Source organism: Sciurus carolinensis, chromosome 1 (assembly GCF_902686445.1).
Source record: "Sciurus carolinensis chromosome 1, mSciCar1.2, whole genome shotgun sequence".
NCBI lineage: Eukaryota > Metazoa > Chordata > Mammalia > Rodentia > Sciuridae > Sciurus > Sciurus carolinensis.
Genome location: NC_062213.1, coordinates 208,581,204 through 208,594,983, shown reverse-complemented (window position 1 = coordinate 208,594,983; position 13,780 = coordinate 208,581,204). Strand labels below are relative to the sequence as shown.

Below are 13,780 nucleotides of genomic sequence, written 5' to 3'. Positions count from 1 at the left end.
ACCCCAGCAGCCTGCAAGGGCTGGCCAAGGCAGACCTTCACAGGGCGCACAGACAAAAGATCGGCCACACAAAGATCTGTTGAGGCTGCCTGCATACCCACCTCCAGCCCCTTCCCCTTGGAAAGATCCAGTGGTGGGCAGGGAAAGGCCAGAGCAGTCCTTGTCCTGAATAGACATTTCTGGAAAGCACCCCAAATCCTGGAGCATCCTGGAAAAATGAGGTGATGGTGGGTGTCTGCCTTCCTGCCCACCCCAAACAGCTACTTCCCGAGGGGGGGTTAGCAGCTGGCTGAGGGGCAGAGCCTCACAGTGAGCCCTCTGTCCTCAGAGCTCAGCCTAGTAGGGAGGAGGGGACAGGAAGATGGCCCAGTCCAGGGACAGCGCCCACCTGCCTCTAAGAGCCCTCCAGTTGTCCTGAGTCCCGAGGCTTGATCTGAGGACAAGGGCTGGTGGCCTGCTGTCTAGGAGGAGGTCCTTTCCCCACCTTCGCCTTAAAATCTCTCCAACTGGGAAGGGGTCCCATCCTTGGGTTGAGGTCCTACCGGCCTGAATGCAGATTTCAGTGAAGGGAGGGTCTCTTTCAGCCAGGTGAGTGGGTGGAGCTGGGCTGGCAGGCACCCGCTGTGGCCGGAAGCACTTCTGGGAACGGAGATGGCCTCTGGGGCCTTATCTGAGGCTGAACAAAATCCGCCTACTGGGGGCGGCTGGGGAGAGTTGAGGAAGGGGCGCTGCGGTTTTCCGGAAGAGCTGGAGCGCCTCCTGTGGGAGGGGTGGCCTGGGCCGGGCTCTGCGGGGAGCAGGGCTGCCCGACTCCAGCAAGCCTCGCGGGCTGCTGGCCTCTGCCGGGCGGGGTCTCCCAGCACCAGCCTTTCGGCCGCGGCCCCTCCTCGCGCTCCAGCACCCGGGTCTCCCGTGCGCCTCCAGGCAGCCCGGGCTCTGGCCCACACCCACGCCCGGCCCCTGCCCTGCGCAGGCCTTCAGGAGAGAGGGTCTGCGGCAGCCGGCGGGCTCCGCCCCGCTTCGTGGGTCGCACGCGGGTGGGCCCGCGCGGGACGGGGGCCGCGGGGGCGGCGCCTGCCCAGGGAGCGCGGAGACCGCCGGAGCCCGGCGCACCCAAGCCCCGCCTCTGGGTGCGGAATCCCCCTCCCGCTCTGCGTCAGCCGCCAGCCGCGCGCCCCCGTGCTGACGTTTGGCCCCGTCCCCCCCATGGGGCCGCCCCCCAGGAATTTCCAGCTGAGTCAGCCCCGCGTAACATTGGCGCACCTCGGTGCTTTCTGGGGACGCCCCCAAGGCGTCCTGAGGGGAGTGAGGGCGGGGTTCACGCGGGACCTGCAGGGGTGCTGTGAGCCCCAGACGCCCCCCAGCGCCCCTTCCAGCCGCCCAGGCCTTGCTGGCCCAAGAGCTGACATTGCCTGCTCTGCCTCACCCCCTGTCCAGGGGTAAGGGTGGGCTCCCGGCAGCTCCCAGAGCACAGAGAAGGTACTGGTAAGAATGCTGATGTAGTGTCATCATAAATGGGTGACCAGACGTAGGTGACCGCTGTCTGCTGTCCAGCACGTCCCCAGGTGTCCCTGGGCTCTTCACGTTCTGGGTCCTGTTGTCATCCACCCCACCAGAGGAGGCATGCCTTGGCCTTCAGGAGCCTGTGTGCTGGGGGGCTGACACCCCAGGCTGCAGGTCAGCTCTCCTCTCTCTGCTGTGGGCGGGGCCACTGAGGGCAGATGGAGCCCAGGGAACGTTGGGTATGCAGATGCCCTGAGGGTGCCGCTAAGACTGGTCCCCACTGGCCTGCCACTCCCAGGACAGCCATGCCAAGACATCCCTATCAGATCTCTCCAGTGGCAGCTGCAGCTGGGGCTGCCAGAAGGCTGGGAAGGTGCTCTGCAGGGTGGGACCACAGTGCCATGTCCTAGACAGAGGGATCCAAGGAGAGGAGAGAGGGCCAGGGTCAAAGCAAGCCACTTGGAGGCTGCCCCCACATCAGAAGTGCTGGCGTGGAAATTGACCAAGTCCTGGGTCCCTGGATGTGGGACACAGTAAAGCAAGTCAGGTGCTGGGAAGTGCAGAAACCAGTCTCCACTGGCTCCAAGAGGGATGGTGTCCCAGAGACCACAGGTCTAGGACATGGCGCCTCAGTGTGGGCCAGACAAGCAGGGGGAGGGAGGTGGTTTGGCTAAGGACCAAGAGGGCAGGTGTCCAATATGGAACCCCTCCTCCAGGAAACCCCCTGAGCCCTGTGGTCCCTGACATGCACTCCCGCCCCCAGCTGGGAGCTCCCAGGACAGGCCTTGGCTGTGCCCCTTCCCTTTGAACCCTGAGAAAGGAACCAGGAGTGGGGACCAAGTGCCTCAAAGCCCGGCCCTGGGCTCCCTGCCCTCCTTCCCATCCCCAGTACACATCCACTCAGGTCACTGGACAAGTGTTTATTGAAAACCACCTTCAGCCAGGTCCCCTGCTGATCACTGCACACCCATGGAGGGACCACAGATTTCCCCCCCACCAGCAGGGCTGGCCAGGGAAGAAGGCAGTCATGGCTGCCTGTCTCTCCCACAGGGTCAGCCATGGCCACCACCCTTCTGCATAGTCTGGGGAACCTGTTACTGTCACCACCCTAACCCACTTCCACCGTCGAGGGGAGCAGGGCCGGGCCCAGAGCAGACAGACAGCAGAGCCCGCTTCAGTCTCAGCCTGGGCAAGCTCCTGGGAGGGCTGGCTCGGGCTCGGCTCCGAGGACGGTCAGCTCACACCCACTGGTCCCCCAGCTCGCCCTTCTCCAGCCGCTCCCCCCGCTCCTCCTCAGGGAACTGGCAGCTGCAGGCATCCTCTGCCGGTGGCGGCACCTCCAGGAGTGGCTGGGTCTCTGTGGGGGGTCGTAGTCAGCAGGCAGCCTGGGCCCTGCACCCTCTCCCCTCCCCCAGGACACAACTGACCTCGAGGCCACATGTGCTTCCTCCTCAGCTGCCAAATGTGCAGGCTGAGCTGGGCTGTGGTCAGCATGAGGATGCAGGTAGCCACGGCCAGGAGGAGGATGATCAGCTGGCCACGTGGCTCGGCAGGCAGAGGCCCCAGGATGCACACAGCATTGTGAGTTTTGTTACCACGGAACATAGTGAGAAACCCAAACTGGTCACAGCTGGGACAGGGACACAGACGTGGTCAGCCTTGGTGCTCTTGGTGTAGGGGTCACGGGGTCTCGGTGGGAGGGCCAGAAGAGGATCCCTTGGAGCCGCTTGGCCAAGATCCCACTCAGTACTCACTCTGTCCAAGGTCTGCAGCGGCCCTCCTGGCCACGGGAGAAGGTCCCCACAGCACAGTCCACACATTTGAAGCCAAACTTGAAATTCCCTAGGGACAGACAGTTGCCAGACTGCAAGGAGTGCTGGGGCTGGTGAGGAGTTAGGCTAGTGGAAGGGTCCACTGGGGTCTGACCACATGTCCTCAATTCTCCAGAGGCCTCTAATGCCCGCAGGACCAGGGTCCTGGATAATCAGCGCCCATGTGTGCCCGTTCCAGAGTTGGTGCTCTCCATCTCTCCCTGTGCAGATGCACAGAGCAGGCTGCAGGACCTGGGCCACAGAGTGAGGGGCTGGAATCCCAACAGCTCCCGGACACCCCCACAGCCCTCAGAGCCAGCCCTGAGGGTGCGAGCAGGACAGGCCCAGGATAGGAGGGCAGGCGCTCTGGCCACGAAACAGAGGATGTCCTGGTCCTCCGCCCGGAGGACGCCCAGCAGACAGCACGCTGATGCCACACTCCTGTGAGCTCTGGTTCTGCCCCACATAGCCAGCAGCGGCCTCCCAGGAACTCACCTTCAGGCACTGCCCCCTGACCTGGAGGGCAGGGGTGGCGTTTACAGGTCTGGCATCCAGGGTCCCCGCAGTGGAATTCGGGCTGGACACACACACAGTCAAAACAGTTCTTCTCATCTGGGTGGGGGTGAGCCAGCCGCTCAGCATCCAGCTGGAGTCTCCTCCCCTTGCCAGCCAGGAGCCTGCCCTTTGTTCAACTTGGTCTCCACCTCCCAGGTGGCCAGCGCCTCAGCACACAGTGGTTGACAGTGGGTGTGACTTAACAGGTCCCCACTGGACGGAAAGTCACCTGGGGCTCCCTGAGGGCCCACACCCTCCTTCCCATCCTGCACTCTCCCCTCCGCGCCCCAAGGACTGCCTGCATCACTACCCACCAGCCTTAGAGATGTGGGCAACTCAGAGCTGCCCCTCCCCACCCCAGGCCTGGCGGGTGAAGCTCTGGGGTGTTTTCCCGCAGTCTTCATCCTGGCACTGCCCTTCGCCCGCTGTGGCACACCAGGAGCAGCAGACAGGCAGGAAGGGGGTGCCAGGATCCCAAGCTGGGCAGGAAGTGGCCTGGGTGACAGCCAAGTTCCGGCTGCCCAGCAGGAGCCAGGGAAGCCCTCCTTCCCTATCACCCCAGGCCCTACTCGGGCTTCCTCCCGCTCAGGGCCCCTGGCCCTGTTCCCTGACCTCAGGTCACTGGGCTCAGCTAGAAGCCTCGGCCTCCCTGTGAGATCCCGGGGAGCCCAGGGCCCTGGAGCCTCCTGGGCCACAGCAGCGGGGTCTGCGCTCCCCAGCAGGGAGCGTCTCCGTCCATCCCACTTCCCGCGCAGCATCTTACCCGTTTTACCCGGGGCACAGGAGCGGCAGCAGCGCGTGTCTGTCCCAGTCCCTTGCAGCGAGTGGCCAGGACCGCAGCGCTGCCCTCCCGTGGGACTCAGACCCAGACCCAGGGCGCAGAGCAGCACGACCCCGCACAGGGATGCCCGCGGGCCCATCGCACCCCTCAGCGGTCCTGCTCCGCGGATTTTAGGAGGCCCGACCGGCTCGGACACGCCCCGCCCCCGCCCCGTTACCGCCTCCTTGATGCCGCCAGCGCCTCCCCACCTCCCGCTTCCGGGTGGTGTCCCGGCAGGGCTCTTAAAGGCCCCCCAGAGAGGGTGGGAGGAAGCCTTCCATGAACTCTCCAGACCCCCAAAGGACCGCAGCATGGGCCCCACTGCTGGGGCGCCTGGGAAGCTACCTAGGGAGCTAGAACAAGCCCCGCCCGTTCAGTCCACCCAGCCCAGCTGCGTTGGACATGCAAAGGGTACCCCCATTCACGGCTTGTGGGCTGCGGCTGTGTGGGTACCCTTCCCTGTGGCTTAAAACCTCCAGGGGGGGCTGGGGCTGTGGCTCAGTGGTAGAGCACTCTCCTAGCATGTGTGAGGCACTGGGTTTGATCCTCAGCACCGCATATAAATAAAGGTCCATCAACTAAAAACCTTAAAAAAATAAAAATAAAACCTCCAGGGGATCCCCTTTGCCTCTCCCACCCCAGCGAGCTTACACAGCTTGAGACTTGAGAACAGGGAGACCCAACTACTCAACTCTGGTCCTTCCTGCTTCTGCAGCCTCTGACAGCTAGTGGCTGCAGGTCTCAAAGGGGCTTCTGATCAGGTGTCCTGGACCTGCCTACATCCTGTGGGCAGTCACCTCCCTAAACCTCCTGCCCAGACCCACCCCAGCATTCCTGGACATTACCACCAACTTTCCTTGTGACAAGTCTCACCTGGGGGCTAAAAAGACTGAGCAATTCAGGGAGGCTTGCTGGTAGAGGCAGGGTTTAGAAACCCTACAGGCTGAGAGAAGTCTTGCTTGAGGTGGAGACCCGAGGCTCACCGTCTACTCCCTCCAGGATGCCTGGATTCGTGAATGAAAGGGACTCCAAGCCAGGCAAGGTGGTGCACACTTATAATCCCAATGACTTAGGAGGCTGAAGAGGAGGACCTCAAATTGGAGGCCAGTCTCAGCAACTTAGTGAGCCAGTGTCTCAAAATAAAATAAATGAAGTGCTGGGGATGTGGTTCAGTGGTAGAGTGCTTGCCTGCCGTGTGTGGGGCACTGGGTTTGATCCCAGCACCATGTAAATAAAACAAAAGGATTGGAGATGTGGGGTAAATATAATAAAAGAATTGAAGAGGTAGCTCAGTGGTAGAGTGCTTGCCTAGCACTGTTTTGGGTTCCACTCAAAACAGCAAAACAGAAGGTGGCTCCAGAGAATGAGAGCAGAGAGAGCCAGACTGGAACTGGTCAGAACTGGACCTGTGCAGGTGGCCCTGCCTTGGGCCCTGGCACCTACCAAGGATGCCCAAGTATGGCCTTCTTGGAGACACAGTGCCTGTCCTGCCCTCTCCCACTCTGGTCTCTGGGTGCTGGGGCTCAGGCCACCCAGAGCGGTGAACCCCTTGTGTGAAGAGCCCAGAGATCTGTGCTCAGCCTGGGTGGGTCTGAGTCCTGCAACTGAATGGACTCCACCAGCCCCTACCTAGACCCTAGATGAACGTATTGATGGAGGGCCAGTGCAGACTGGACCTTGCTCCCACCCATCTTAAAGATGTAAGAGGTCAGGCAGGTCCACTTGAGCACAGGGTCCCCCCAATCACGGTGAGCACACAGTACCTGGTGGTCTCTGGACACAGGGCATCTCTACAACAGTGCTGTCCGTCCACACCAGGAGCCCCTCGACTTGCTCCTGGAGAGGAGGAGCCTCCTTGCAGGGTGGGGCGGACAATGCCTTGACCTGCTGGCAGGCTGCGAGCAGCAAGTGCAGTGTCCCCTGGAGGGTCCTATGGAGGATGTGGCCCTGGTGTCAGGTGAGCTCAGAGGGGTAGGCTCTGAATGGAGGCTCCTTCTCGGAGACCCAGTGCCTCGGAGACCCAGTGCCCCGGTGACAGCCGCAGAGACTGGAAATCAAAGGATGCGGTTGGGGTGGGGGAGGTCAGCAGACGCCGGTGCTCCAGCCGCCTTCCTGTCGGACCCACTCTGAGGGCCCTCCTGGCGTTCTTTGCCGTTGGGTGGCGAAGGAGAGGTGGGTCCTGCCAGCTTGCTCTGTCTGTATTTCACGAGCAGACCCCCGTGCTTCCGAGGACAGTGGTGTGTGTTCACAGCAGCAGGGGGCCCTGGCCAAGGCCCAGTAAGTCCCTACTTTGTCCCGAAGGGGCTGACAGAGGTGTGACACTCCTGGTAGAGTGGCTTCTAGGGCAGAAGGCGGTGGTGCCCGGGCCAGGGCCTGGGCCCTACAGGAGGACGTGGCAGGACAGCCAGGCCGGGGTCTAGACAGGACCTGCAGGGAGAACCTGGGGGTTTTCAGGGCAAGGGGGATGGAGAGTGAGCCTAGCAACAGCACAGAGCAAAGATAAGGTGACCAGAATCCAGGGCGCAGGCGGGGCAACCTGCAGGGCTGTCCTGCTTGCTACAGAGTCCAGTGAAGGGGACTGAGCTAGCCAGGACTGCTGACGCCCTCCGTGGTAGACCCAGGTTGGAGAAGGGTGCCGGGAAGGAGTCCGAGGTTTGAGAGAAAGACAGCCCCCTGGGAGCAGGAGGGCCAGGCCGCTGGACTGCCAGTGACAGAGAGCCCCACCACAGGGACCTGCTACCACCACACGGTCATGGAGTCAGGCTGGGTGGTCACAGGGTGGCCAGAGGCCAGTGAGGGCTGTCCCACCTCAGGCTCTGCATGCCTCCCACAGGGAGTGGCAGCTCCTAACACCTACACAACACCACAGCCTCTCTCCTGGCTTGTGGATTTGTGCCTGTGGTCAGCCACACCTGCTGGCCATTTCCCATGAGACTAGGAGCCTCCTGTGTGGCTTCTGCCTTTAGATCATCGAGCATCTGTTGGACAGCCATGCGGCCGATTGATACTCCTGCTCCTGAATGCTGGCCAGGGCTTCTGTGCAGTGAGGGCAGCTCTGGGACCCTGGCCAAGGCCCCTGTAAGTCCCCATTTTGTCCAGAAGCAGCTTAGGGCGGGGTCACAGCCTCTTCTCTGTCCCTCGACATGGAGTTGACACTGGCCTGTGAACCTGTCTGAACTCTCTTCAGTGAACTGCTTACTCTGCTCTTGGTGGACTTTTGGGCTTTTCCACCTTGGGATGATGTTTACATGAAGTGGACACCCCATTGGATGCCCCTGAGGCATGGGGACTGTGTCTAGCCGCTACCAAGGACTCCCACCAGGGACTCCCAAGGCCAACATCCCCCAGGTATAGGGGTGGGGCTTGGGGGCTGGAGAGCAAGAACAACCCCAGGTTTTCCCCTCCCTCCCTCTTGACAACGTCCCGCCCAACTCAGCCTAAGGTTTTAGGTTCCCTCGGAGCAGAGGCTCTGGACTCTGCACAAGCTCCCAGACCCAAGCTCCCAGTACTCCACTAGGACATATTCATACCCCTCCCACCCCCACACCCCCAAAACTGGAGCATGCCATGCCCACTCAGACGGGCCTCTGAGTGGACCCCCATCCCACACCTTGGCCCGCAATCCCTTCCCAGCCAGAGGAGGGTGCAGCCACAGCCAGCTGCAGACCACAGTTGCTGGTGTGTTTATTGGGGTGCCGCTGGGCAGGTAGTATGCACAACATACGTAGGAGAGCCCAGAACCAGCCCAGCACCTAGAACGGTGTGGAGGGTACTGGTGGGTGGACTGCCCCACAAAGCCCACCCCCAAGATGCTGCTCAAATCTTGGCCAGGGTGGAGTGTGCATCAGCTTGCTCCTCTTGAATGGGGGTCCGGAAGCTGTTTCCCCCTAGGGAGAAGAGGGAGGTGGCTGGAGGTGGGGTATTTCTCCCCTCCAGGAGGGGCCTGGGCTGGTTGCAGTGGGCACTCACCGGGAGGCTTGGGGGCACCGGGTGGCCTCCAGGCCCTTCTGTGCAGGTGCAGGGCCAGTAGGGCAGCCAGAGGGGCCAGGAGGCTTAAGCCCAGGCCCAGGACAGCAGCCAGCGGGAGACCTGCAGGAAAGTCACTGAGTGGGGTCCCCCACCTCACTCTCCATCCCCTACTCCCCTGCTGGGCAAGGCCCCTTACCCCTGGGGGCCTCTGAGGGGGGTGTGGAGGGCCCTAGAGAAGTCCCGGGCAGGGCTACAGTGGCCGGGGCAGTGGTGGGCCTGGCTGTGGGGCCCTGGGTCTCCCAGGGCAGTGTTCCGGGGGAAGTCCTGTTCTCGCAGAGGGTGTCTGAGCTCCTGCTGCCTGGCTGTAGGGTGCGCCTCCCAGTCGAGGTGCAGCTGGGGACCAGGGAGTGGGGCAGTCAGGCCAGATGGTGGTGGGCTCCACACCGATGACCTCAAGCAGCCTCCACCTCTAGGCCCTGCCCCCGGGCACACGCCCTGCTGCACCCACCCTTGGTCCCCACGCCCTCCACGCCCTCCTCCCGGTCTTCCCCGCCTCCTGCCACCTCTGCATCCCAAACCCACACAGCACCTCCTCCAGCTCCTGGAGTGGGAGCCTGGAGGACAGGGCCTCGTGCACACCCCTGGGGCCTGGGCTGTGGTCCCACGGGCCTCCACTCTCCCCATGGGGACCTCAGGGGCTGCTGTTGGAGGCCAGGCCTCAGGAGCTCCCCAGCCAGGGCATTCTGCTCCCGGACCTGGCCCAACCCGCAGTGGGCCCCTGACAACCCCCACCGAGCCCCAGTCCCACGGCCAGCCGTCCACAACACTCACTTGGTCCAGGGCCTGCAGGCCTTGTTGTCGCCTGGGGAGAAGTAGCCAGGAGGGCAGGGGGCACAGTCTGCAGCAAAGACTACGCAGGTGAGCCCTGACCCAGGAGGCACCTGGAGTTGGGGCCTGTGGGGCTGGCGCTCACCCCACGGGGCAAGCGGGCGGGTGGAAGGCCTCTGGAAGACCCCTGCTGCATTCTGCTCGCTGGCCCTGACCAGGGAGCTGACAGGGAGCCCCACTCTTGATGTGACTCCTGGGGGAGGGATTCCTGGTCCAGCCCGACGGGGAGACCCTGGGGAGCGACTCTGTGATATGGGACATGGCTCCTCCCGACCCTTACCAAGGCCCATGGCTCACCACCTCACCCACCCCTAGGCCAGGGCCACCGTGAGGCTCACCGACTCCATGCTTAAAGCCACCCAGGGGCTGAGTGCCCGGCCTGCAGCTGCAGACGGTGTCCTGCGTGGGCGTGCACTTCTTCTTGAGCTCACTCCCACTTCCTGGGGGTGCAGGTGGGGCTGTGGAGGAGGCTGGGCCTGCCCAGGCTGCAGACAGGGCCCCAGGAAGGGTGGCTTGCCTCCACTCAGTGCAGCAAGGCCGGGACTGAGGAGCTGCTCCAGCCTCATCCCAGGCCCCTATGCAGGCCCTGAAGCTCCAGAGTCTCACGCCTCCCCTCCTGCCACCTCTCCCTGGCCTCTCTGCCCCTCTGAGCCACAAGGCCCTGGTGAGGGCCCTGTGGCAGCTCTGGCCTCTTCCCCACCACCCTTCCACCTGTCAGCCTGCGGTGCAGGAGCTGGATGCTGGCGGCTCCTGGGCTTAGGTAAGACTACAGGACCAAGGCACTGGTAGGAACTCCACGTGGCCTCAGGCGCCATGGCCAGAGCTGAGCCTCAGCCTGGGAGGGGAACCTGGGACGCCTGGGCTGCCACTGTGGTCAGGGCTTGTTCCTGCAGCTCATGGGATGCAGGCTGGGGGTCTGGGTGGGCGGGGCTTACTCTGGTTGCACTGTGTGCAGGGCTTGCAGGCCTCGTAGTTGACCGCCTCGTTGTAGGAGTCGGGGCCGCAGGGGAGGCACACGGTGTCCCTGGGTCCTTCACAGCGGCTCACCATCCCACTGCCTGCAGCAGAGCTCGGCACATTGGCAGGCTGACCCAGGCCGGCCTGTGGGCACGCAGCCGGCCGCTCCTCTGGGCTGCACAGACCCGTACCTCCCTTTTTAGGCCAGGCCAGGTCCTCTGGAGCAGCACCCATGGTGTTACCCAGTGTGCTCCTCCCAGGACACTGTACCTGTGTCCATGTCACTTCTCCTCTGGGTGTCCCCCCCTGGAGGCCACTCACCTGGCTGGCACTCTTGGCAGCACCTGTGGCCGTTGGGATAGGTGTTTCCGACACAGTTCAGCACAGCCCTGGCTCCAAGCACAAGCCCCAGGAGCAGAAGGGTGGCGGGCTCCCAAGCCCCCACGCACGTCCTCATCTCTGCGTTCACCCGAGTCTGGGGTTTTTCCTTGCAGGATGTGGCTATAAGGGCTGCGGGGGAGGGTGGGGAGGGGCGGGAAGAAAGTGTGTAAGCAGGTGCGTGCCTGGTGTGCACATGCGTGTGTCTCTGCATCCTTGCCGGGACAAGTGTTTGTCCTTGTTGATGGCCCAGAACACTGATCACAGGCCACGCACAGGACAGGGCCACACTGGGCGATGGGAACCCCCAGGGCACTCATCCCTGAGCTCAGCCTAGAGTCCATGACACAGCAGAGTGTGCATGCAGCCACTGGGCATGTGAAGGGAAGAGCACACACAGTTGCACACGTGTGCAGCAGGGACACATACATGTGCACATATTTTTTGTGATACTGGGGAATCAAACCCGGGGCACTGTACCAACTACATCCCCAGTCCTTTTAGTTTCAAGACAGAGTCTCACTAAACTGCCAAGGTTGTCCCTGAACTTGCAATCTTTTTGCCTCAGCCTCCCAAGTACCTGGGATTACAGGTGTGGGCACTGTCCTTGACAATTTTTTGCAGTACCGGGAATTAAACCAAGAACCTCATGCGTGCTAGGCAAGCACTCTACCACTGAGCTACATCCCCAATCCTTTATTGTTTTTTAGACAGTGTCTCCCTAAGTTGCCCAGACCGACCTTGAACGTGGGCACTTGAACTTCCCTGCCTCAGCCTCCAGAGTCACTGAGATTACAGGCATGGCCACCACACCGAGCACATACTTCCTTTTCTTACATGTGGACACCCTTCTGATACCACTCTTGCCTTGAAGAAAATGGGTTGGGTAAGGACTGGGAGGGTTCCCTATGTCCCTTCTGTACCTATTAAACTGTGCCATGAAAGATTATCTATTCCCAAATTAATTTTAAAAATTGCAAGTGGAGTTCCCCACCCCTGCAGGATGCGTGGAGGGGAGGGGCTGGAAATCCCCACCCGCTAACCACACAGGTGAGAGTTGCGTGGCCTGGCCCACCTGCAGGAAATCCCCAGCCTGGAGGCAGGGCCACGCTGGGACCAGACAGCAGCCGCGAGAGGCGGAAGGAGAGACCACCGTCCCAAGCTTCTGAGTGCAGTGGGGGTCCTGGGGTGGGGAGCTCCGGGCAATGGAGGGAGGAAGGTCCTCCAGCCTTCAAACCTGTGGCCCATCAGCAGCGAGAAGCCTGCATTTGCCACACGGTTTCTTTTGAGGGTGAGCTGGAGGGTCTTGACGTGCAGTGCTCCACTCTGAAGCAGCCCTCCTCCCTGCCTGCCCCTCTGGCAAGGCTGGTCTCTGCTGCCTGCAGCTGTGCATGCCTGGTCAAGGGGCTGGCACCTGCCCACGGGTGACCTAAAGTGCACAGAAACCTGGATGCTGGCTGCCCCTCCAGCAGGTTTGTGTGGGGAGCAGGTTCCCTGCTTGAGGTGCTCCACGGGGAGACAGTGGCACTGCCCGTGCGGCCCCGAGGCCGTGGGAGGGAAGCCAGGTCTGAAGAGGGCCTGGCAGGGGCTGGCTCCACCCTGTCCACTGAACTCAGATCACGGGCTCTGCAGGGAGACCATAGGTCTGGGCCAAGGCACCTGAACACAGCCTTGAGTCCATGACCCAGGGCACAGACACACGTGTCTCACCCTCCCTTGACAGGGTAGTCACGGGAGCAGGAGTACAGCAGCTGGGTCACAAGTGGCTGACTCTTGGGTACCAGACTGGAGGTCACCAGGGCCTCAGGACCAGGCACACACACCAGTTCACCTGTGCATCCCCCTGCCCTTGGCTCCCACCGCTGTGCTGCACTGCCCACGACAGGATGGCAGATCCCACTCCAGGGCCGTGAGCCGAGGGCTCCAGTGTCACTGGACGGCACGGTGATCACATCCCAGAGGGAATGGGCACTGCCATTTGGGAAGATGTGACGGAAGGCAGGGTCCGTGGGGACTTTCCTGCTGCCGCCCTGGTCTGGGCTCCGAAGTCTTTGTGTCTAGGAACCAACCCAGCTGCTAACACACCCTCCTAGCCGTCGGGGTCCCCACACTGCTCTGAAGTGGGTCCTGGCGCAACATGCCCAGCCACACAGGATGCAGGCTGGGCCCAGGATGGCAAGGGGCCGGTGGCACAGCAGCTGTCCTCAGGCACCCATCCCGCTCTCCTCCACATGCTCACCCAGGGCCTCACCCTGCCAGGCTCCCCACCAGCCCCTGGGCACACTCCCCACTGACGCCAGCTGCCTCATCCACCTTCAGTAGAATCGGCTGTTCAACCAAAGCTGGGAACTCCTCCACACTAACCAAACCCCGGGCTCCAACACTCCCAGCTGTCATGTTTTCCACCAAAAGAATGGAGCTGAGGCTCCTCGCCAGCCCTGGGCACAGGTGTAGGCTGGGGACGTAGGGTCCTGGCCGGAGAGCTGGGGGAGCGGAGACGGAGTGCTGGGCTGCACCGACTTTTGCCCAGCACCTCTTCTCTTTGGGGTCCTTTCCCCTCTCTTTACTCGCACGTAAAATTGCTTTCAAATTAAAAAAAAAAAAAAAAAAAATGGAGCTGTGAGAAAACCCAACCTATTTTAAAGTAAATTAATGATCCTTGTGACAGAAAATGCCTGCATCTTCTCAGGCTGCAGGCAGATCCCAGGTGTTTCTGGGCTCCAGGCCCCTAAGTGACCACCCAGCCCTGGTCCAGGAAGCAGTGCCTTCCTGACTGCCCAGTACTGCCAGCAGAGCACATTCTAATTTTGTCCTAATCTTGCAGTTTTCAAGGAAATGGTGTGGGGAGCCCACAAGGGGCCCAGGTGCTGATGCGGTCAGCACCGTGGGCAGGACTCAG

General features: G+C 62.0%; 2 protein-coding genes across 20 annotated transcripts; both read right to left on the bottom strand.

Moving 5' to 3' along the window:
- Positions 1 to 2,408: 2,408 nt before the first annotated feature.
- Positions 2,409 to 5,002, bottom strand: Tnfrsf18 (TNF receptor superfamily member 18). The gene is made up of 5 exons (XM_047530455.1): positions 4,633 to 5,002; positions 3,810 to 3,926; positions 3,258 to 3,345; positions 2,931 to 3,133; positions 2,409 to 2,860 (listed from the first exon to the last, which is right to left on the bottom strand). The coding sequence occupies exons 1-5, from the start codon at positions 5,000 to 5,002 to the stop codon at positions 2,742 to 2,744; spliced, it is 897 nt and encodes a 298-aa protein (XP_047386411.1). The 3' UTR covers positions 2,409 to 2,741.
- Positions 5,003 to 8,355: 3,353 nt separating this feature from the next.
- Tnfrsf4 (TNF receptor superfamily member 4) lies at positions 8,356 to 13,429 on the bottom strand. Of its 19 annotated transcripts, none has more exons than XM_047561948.1 (8): positions 11,622 to 13,429; positions 10,825 to 11,013; positions 10,482 to 10,721; positions 9,885 to 10,031; positions 9,490 to 9,778; positions 8,855 to 9,051; positions 8,659 to 8,778; positions 8,356 to 8,566 (listed from the first exon to the last, which is right to left on the bottom strand). In XM_047561948.1, exons 2-8 carry the CDS (start codon positions 10,958 to 10,960, stop codon positions 8,442 to 8,444), a joined length of 1,254 nt encoding a protein of 417 aa, XP_047417904.1. In that variant the 5' UTR covers positions 10,961 to 11,013; positions 11,622 to 13,429; the 3' UTR covers positions 8,356 to 8,441. The 19 variants fall into 19 exon arrangements, with proteins under 19 accessions (XP_047417904.1, XP_047417919.1, XP_047417958.1 ...); XM_047561963.1 differs by having other exon boundaries at positions 9,490 to 9,739; XM_047562002.1 differs by having other exon boundaries at positions 9,490 to 9,583.
- Positions 13,430 to 13,780: the final 351 nt, after the last annotated feature.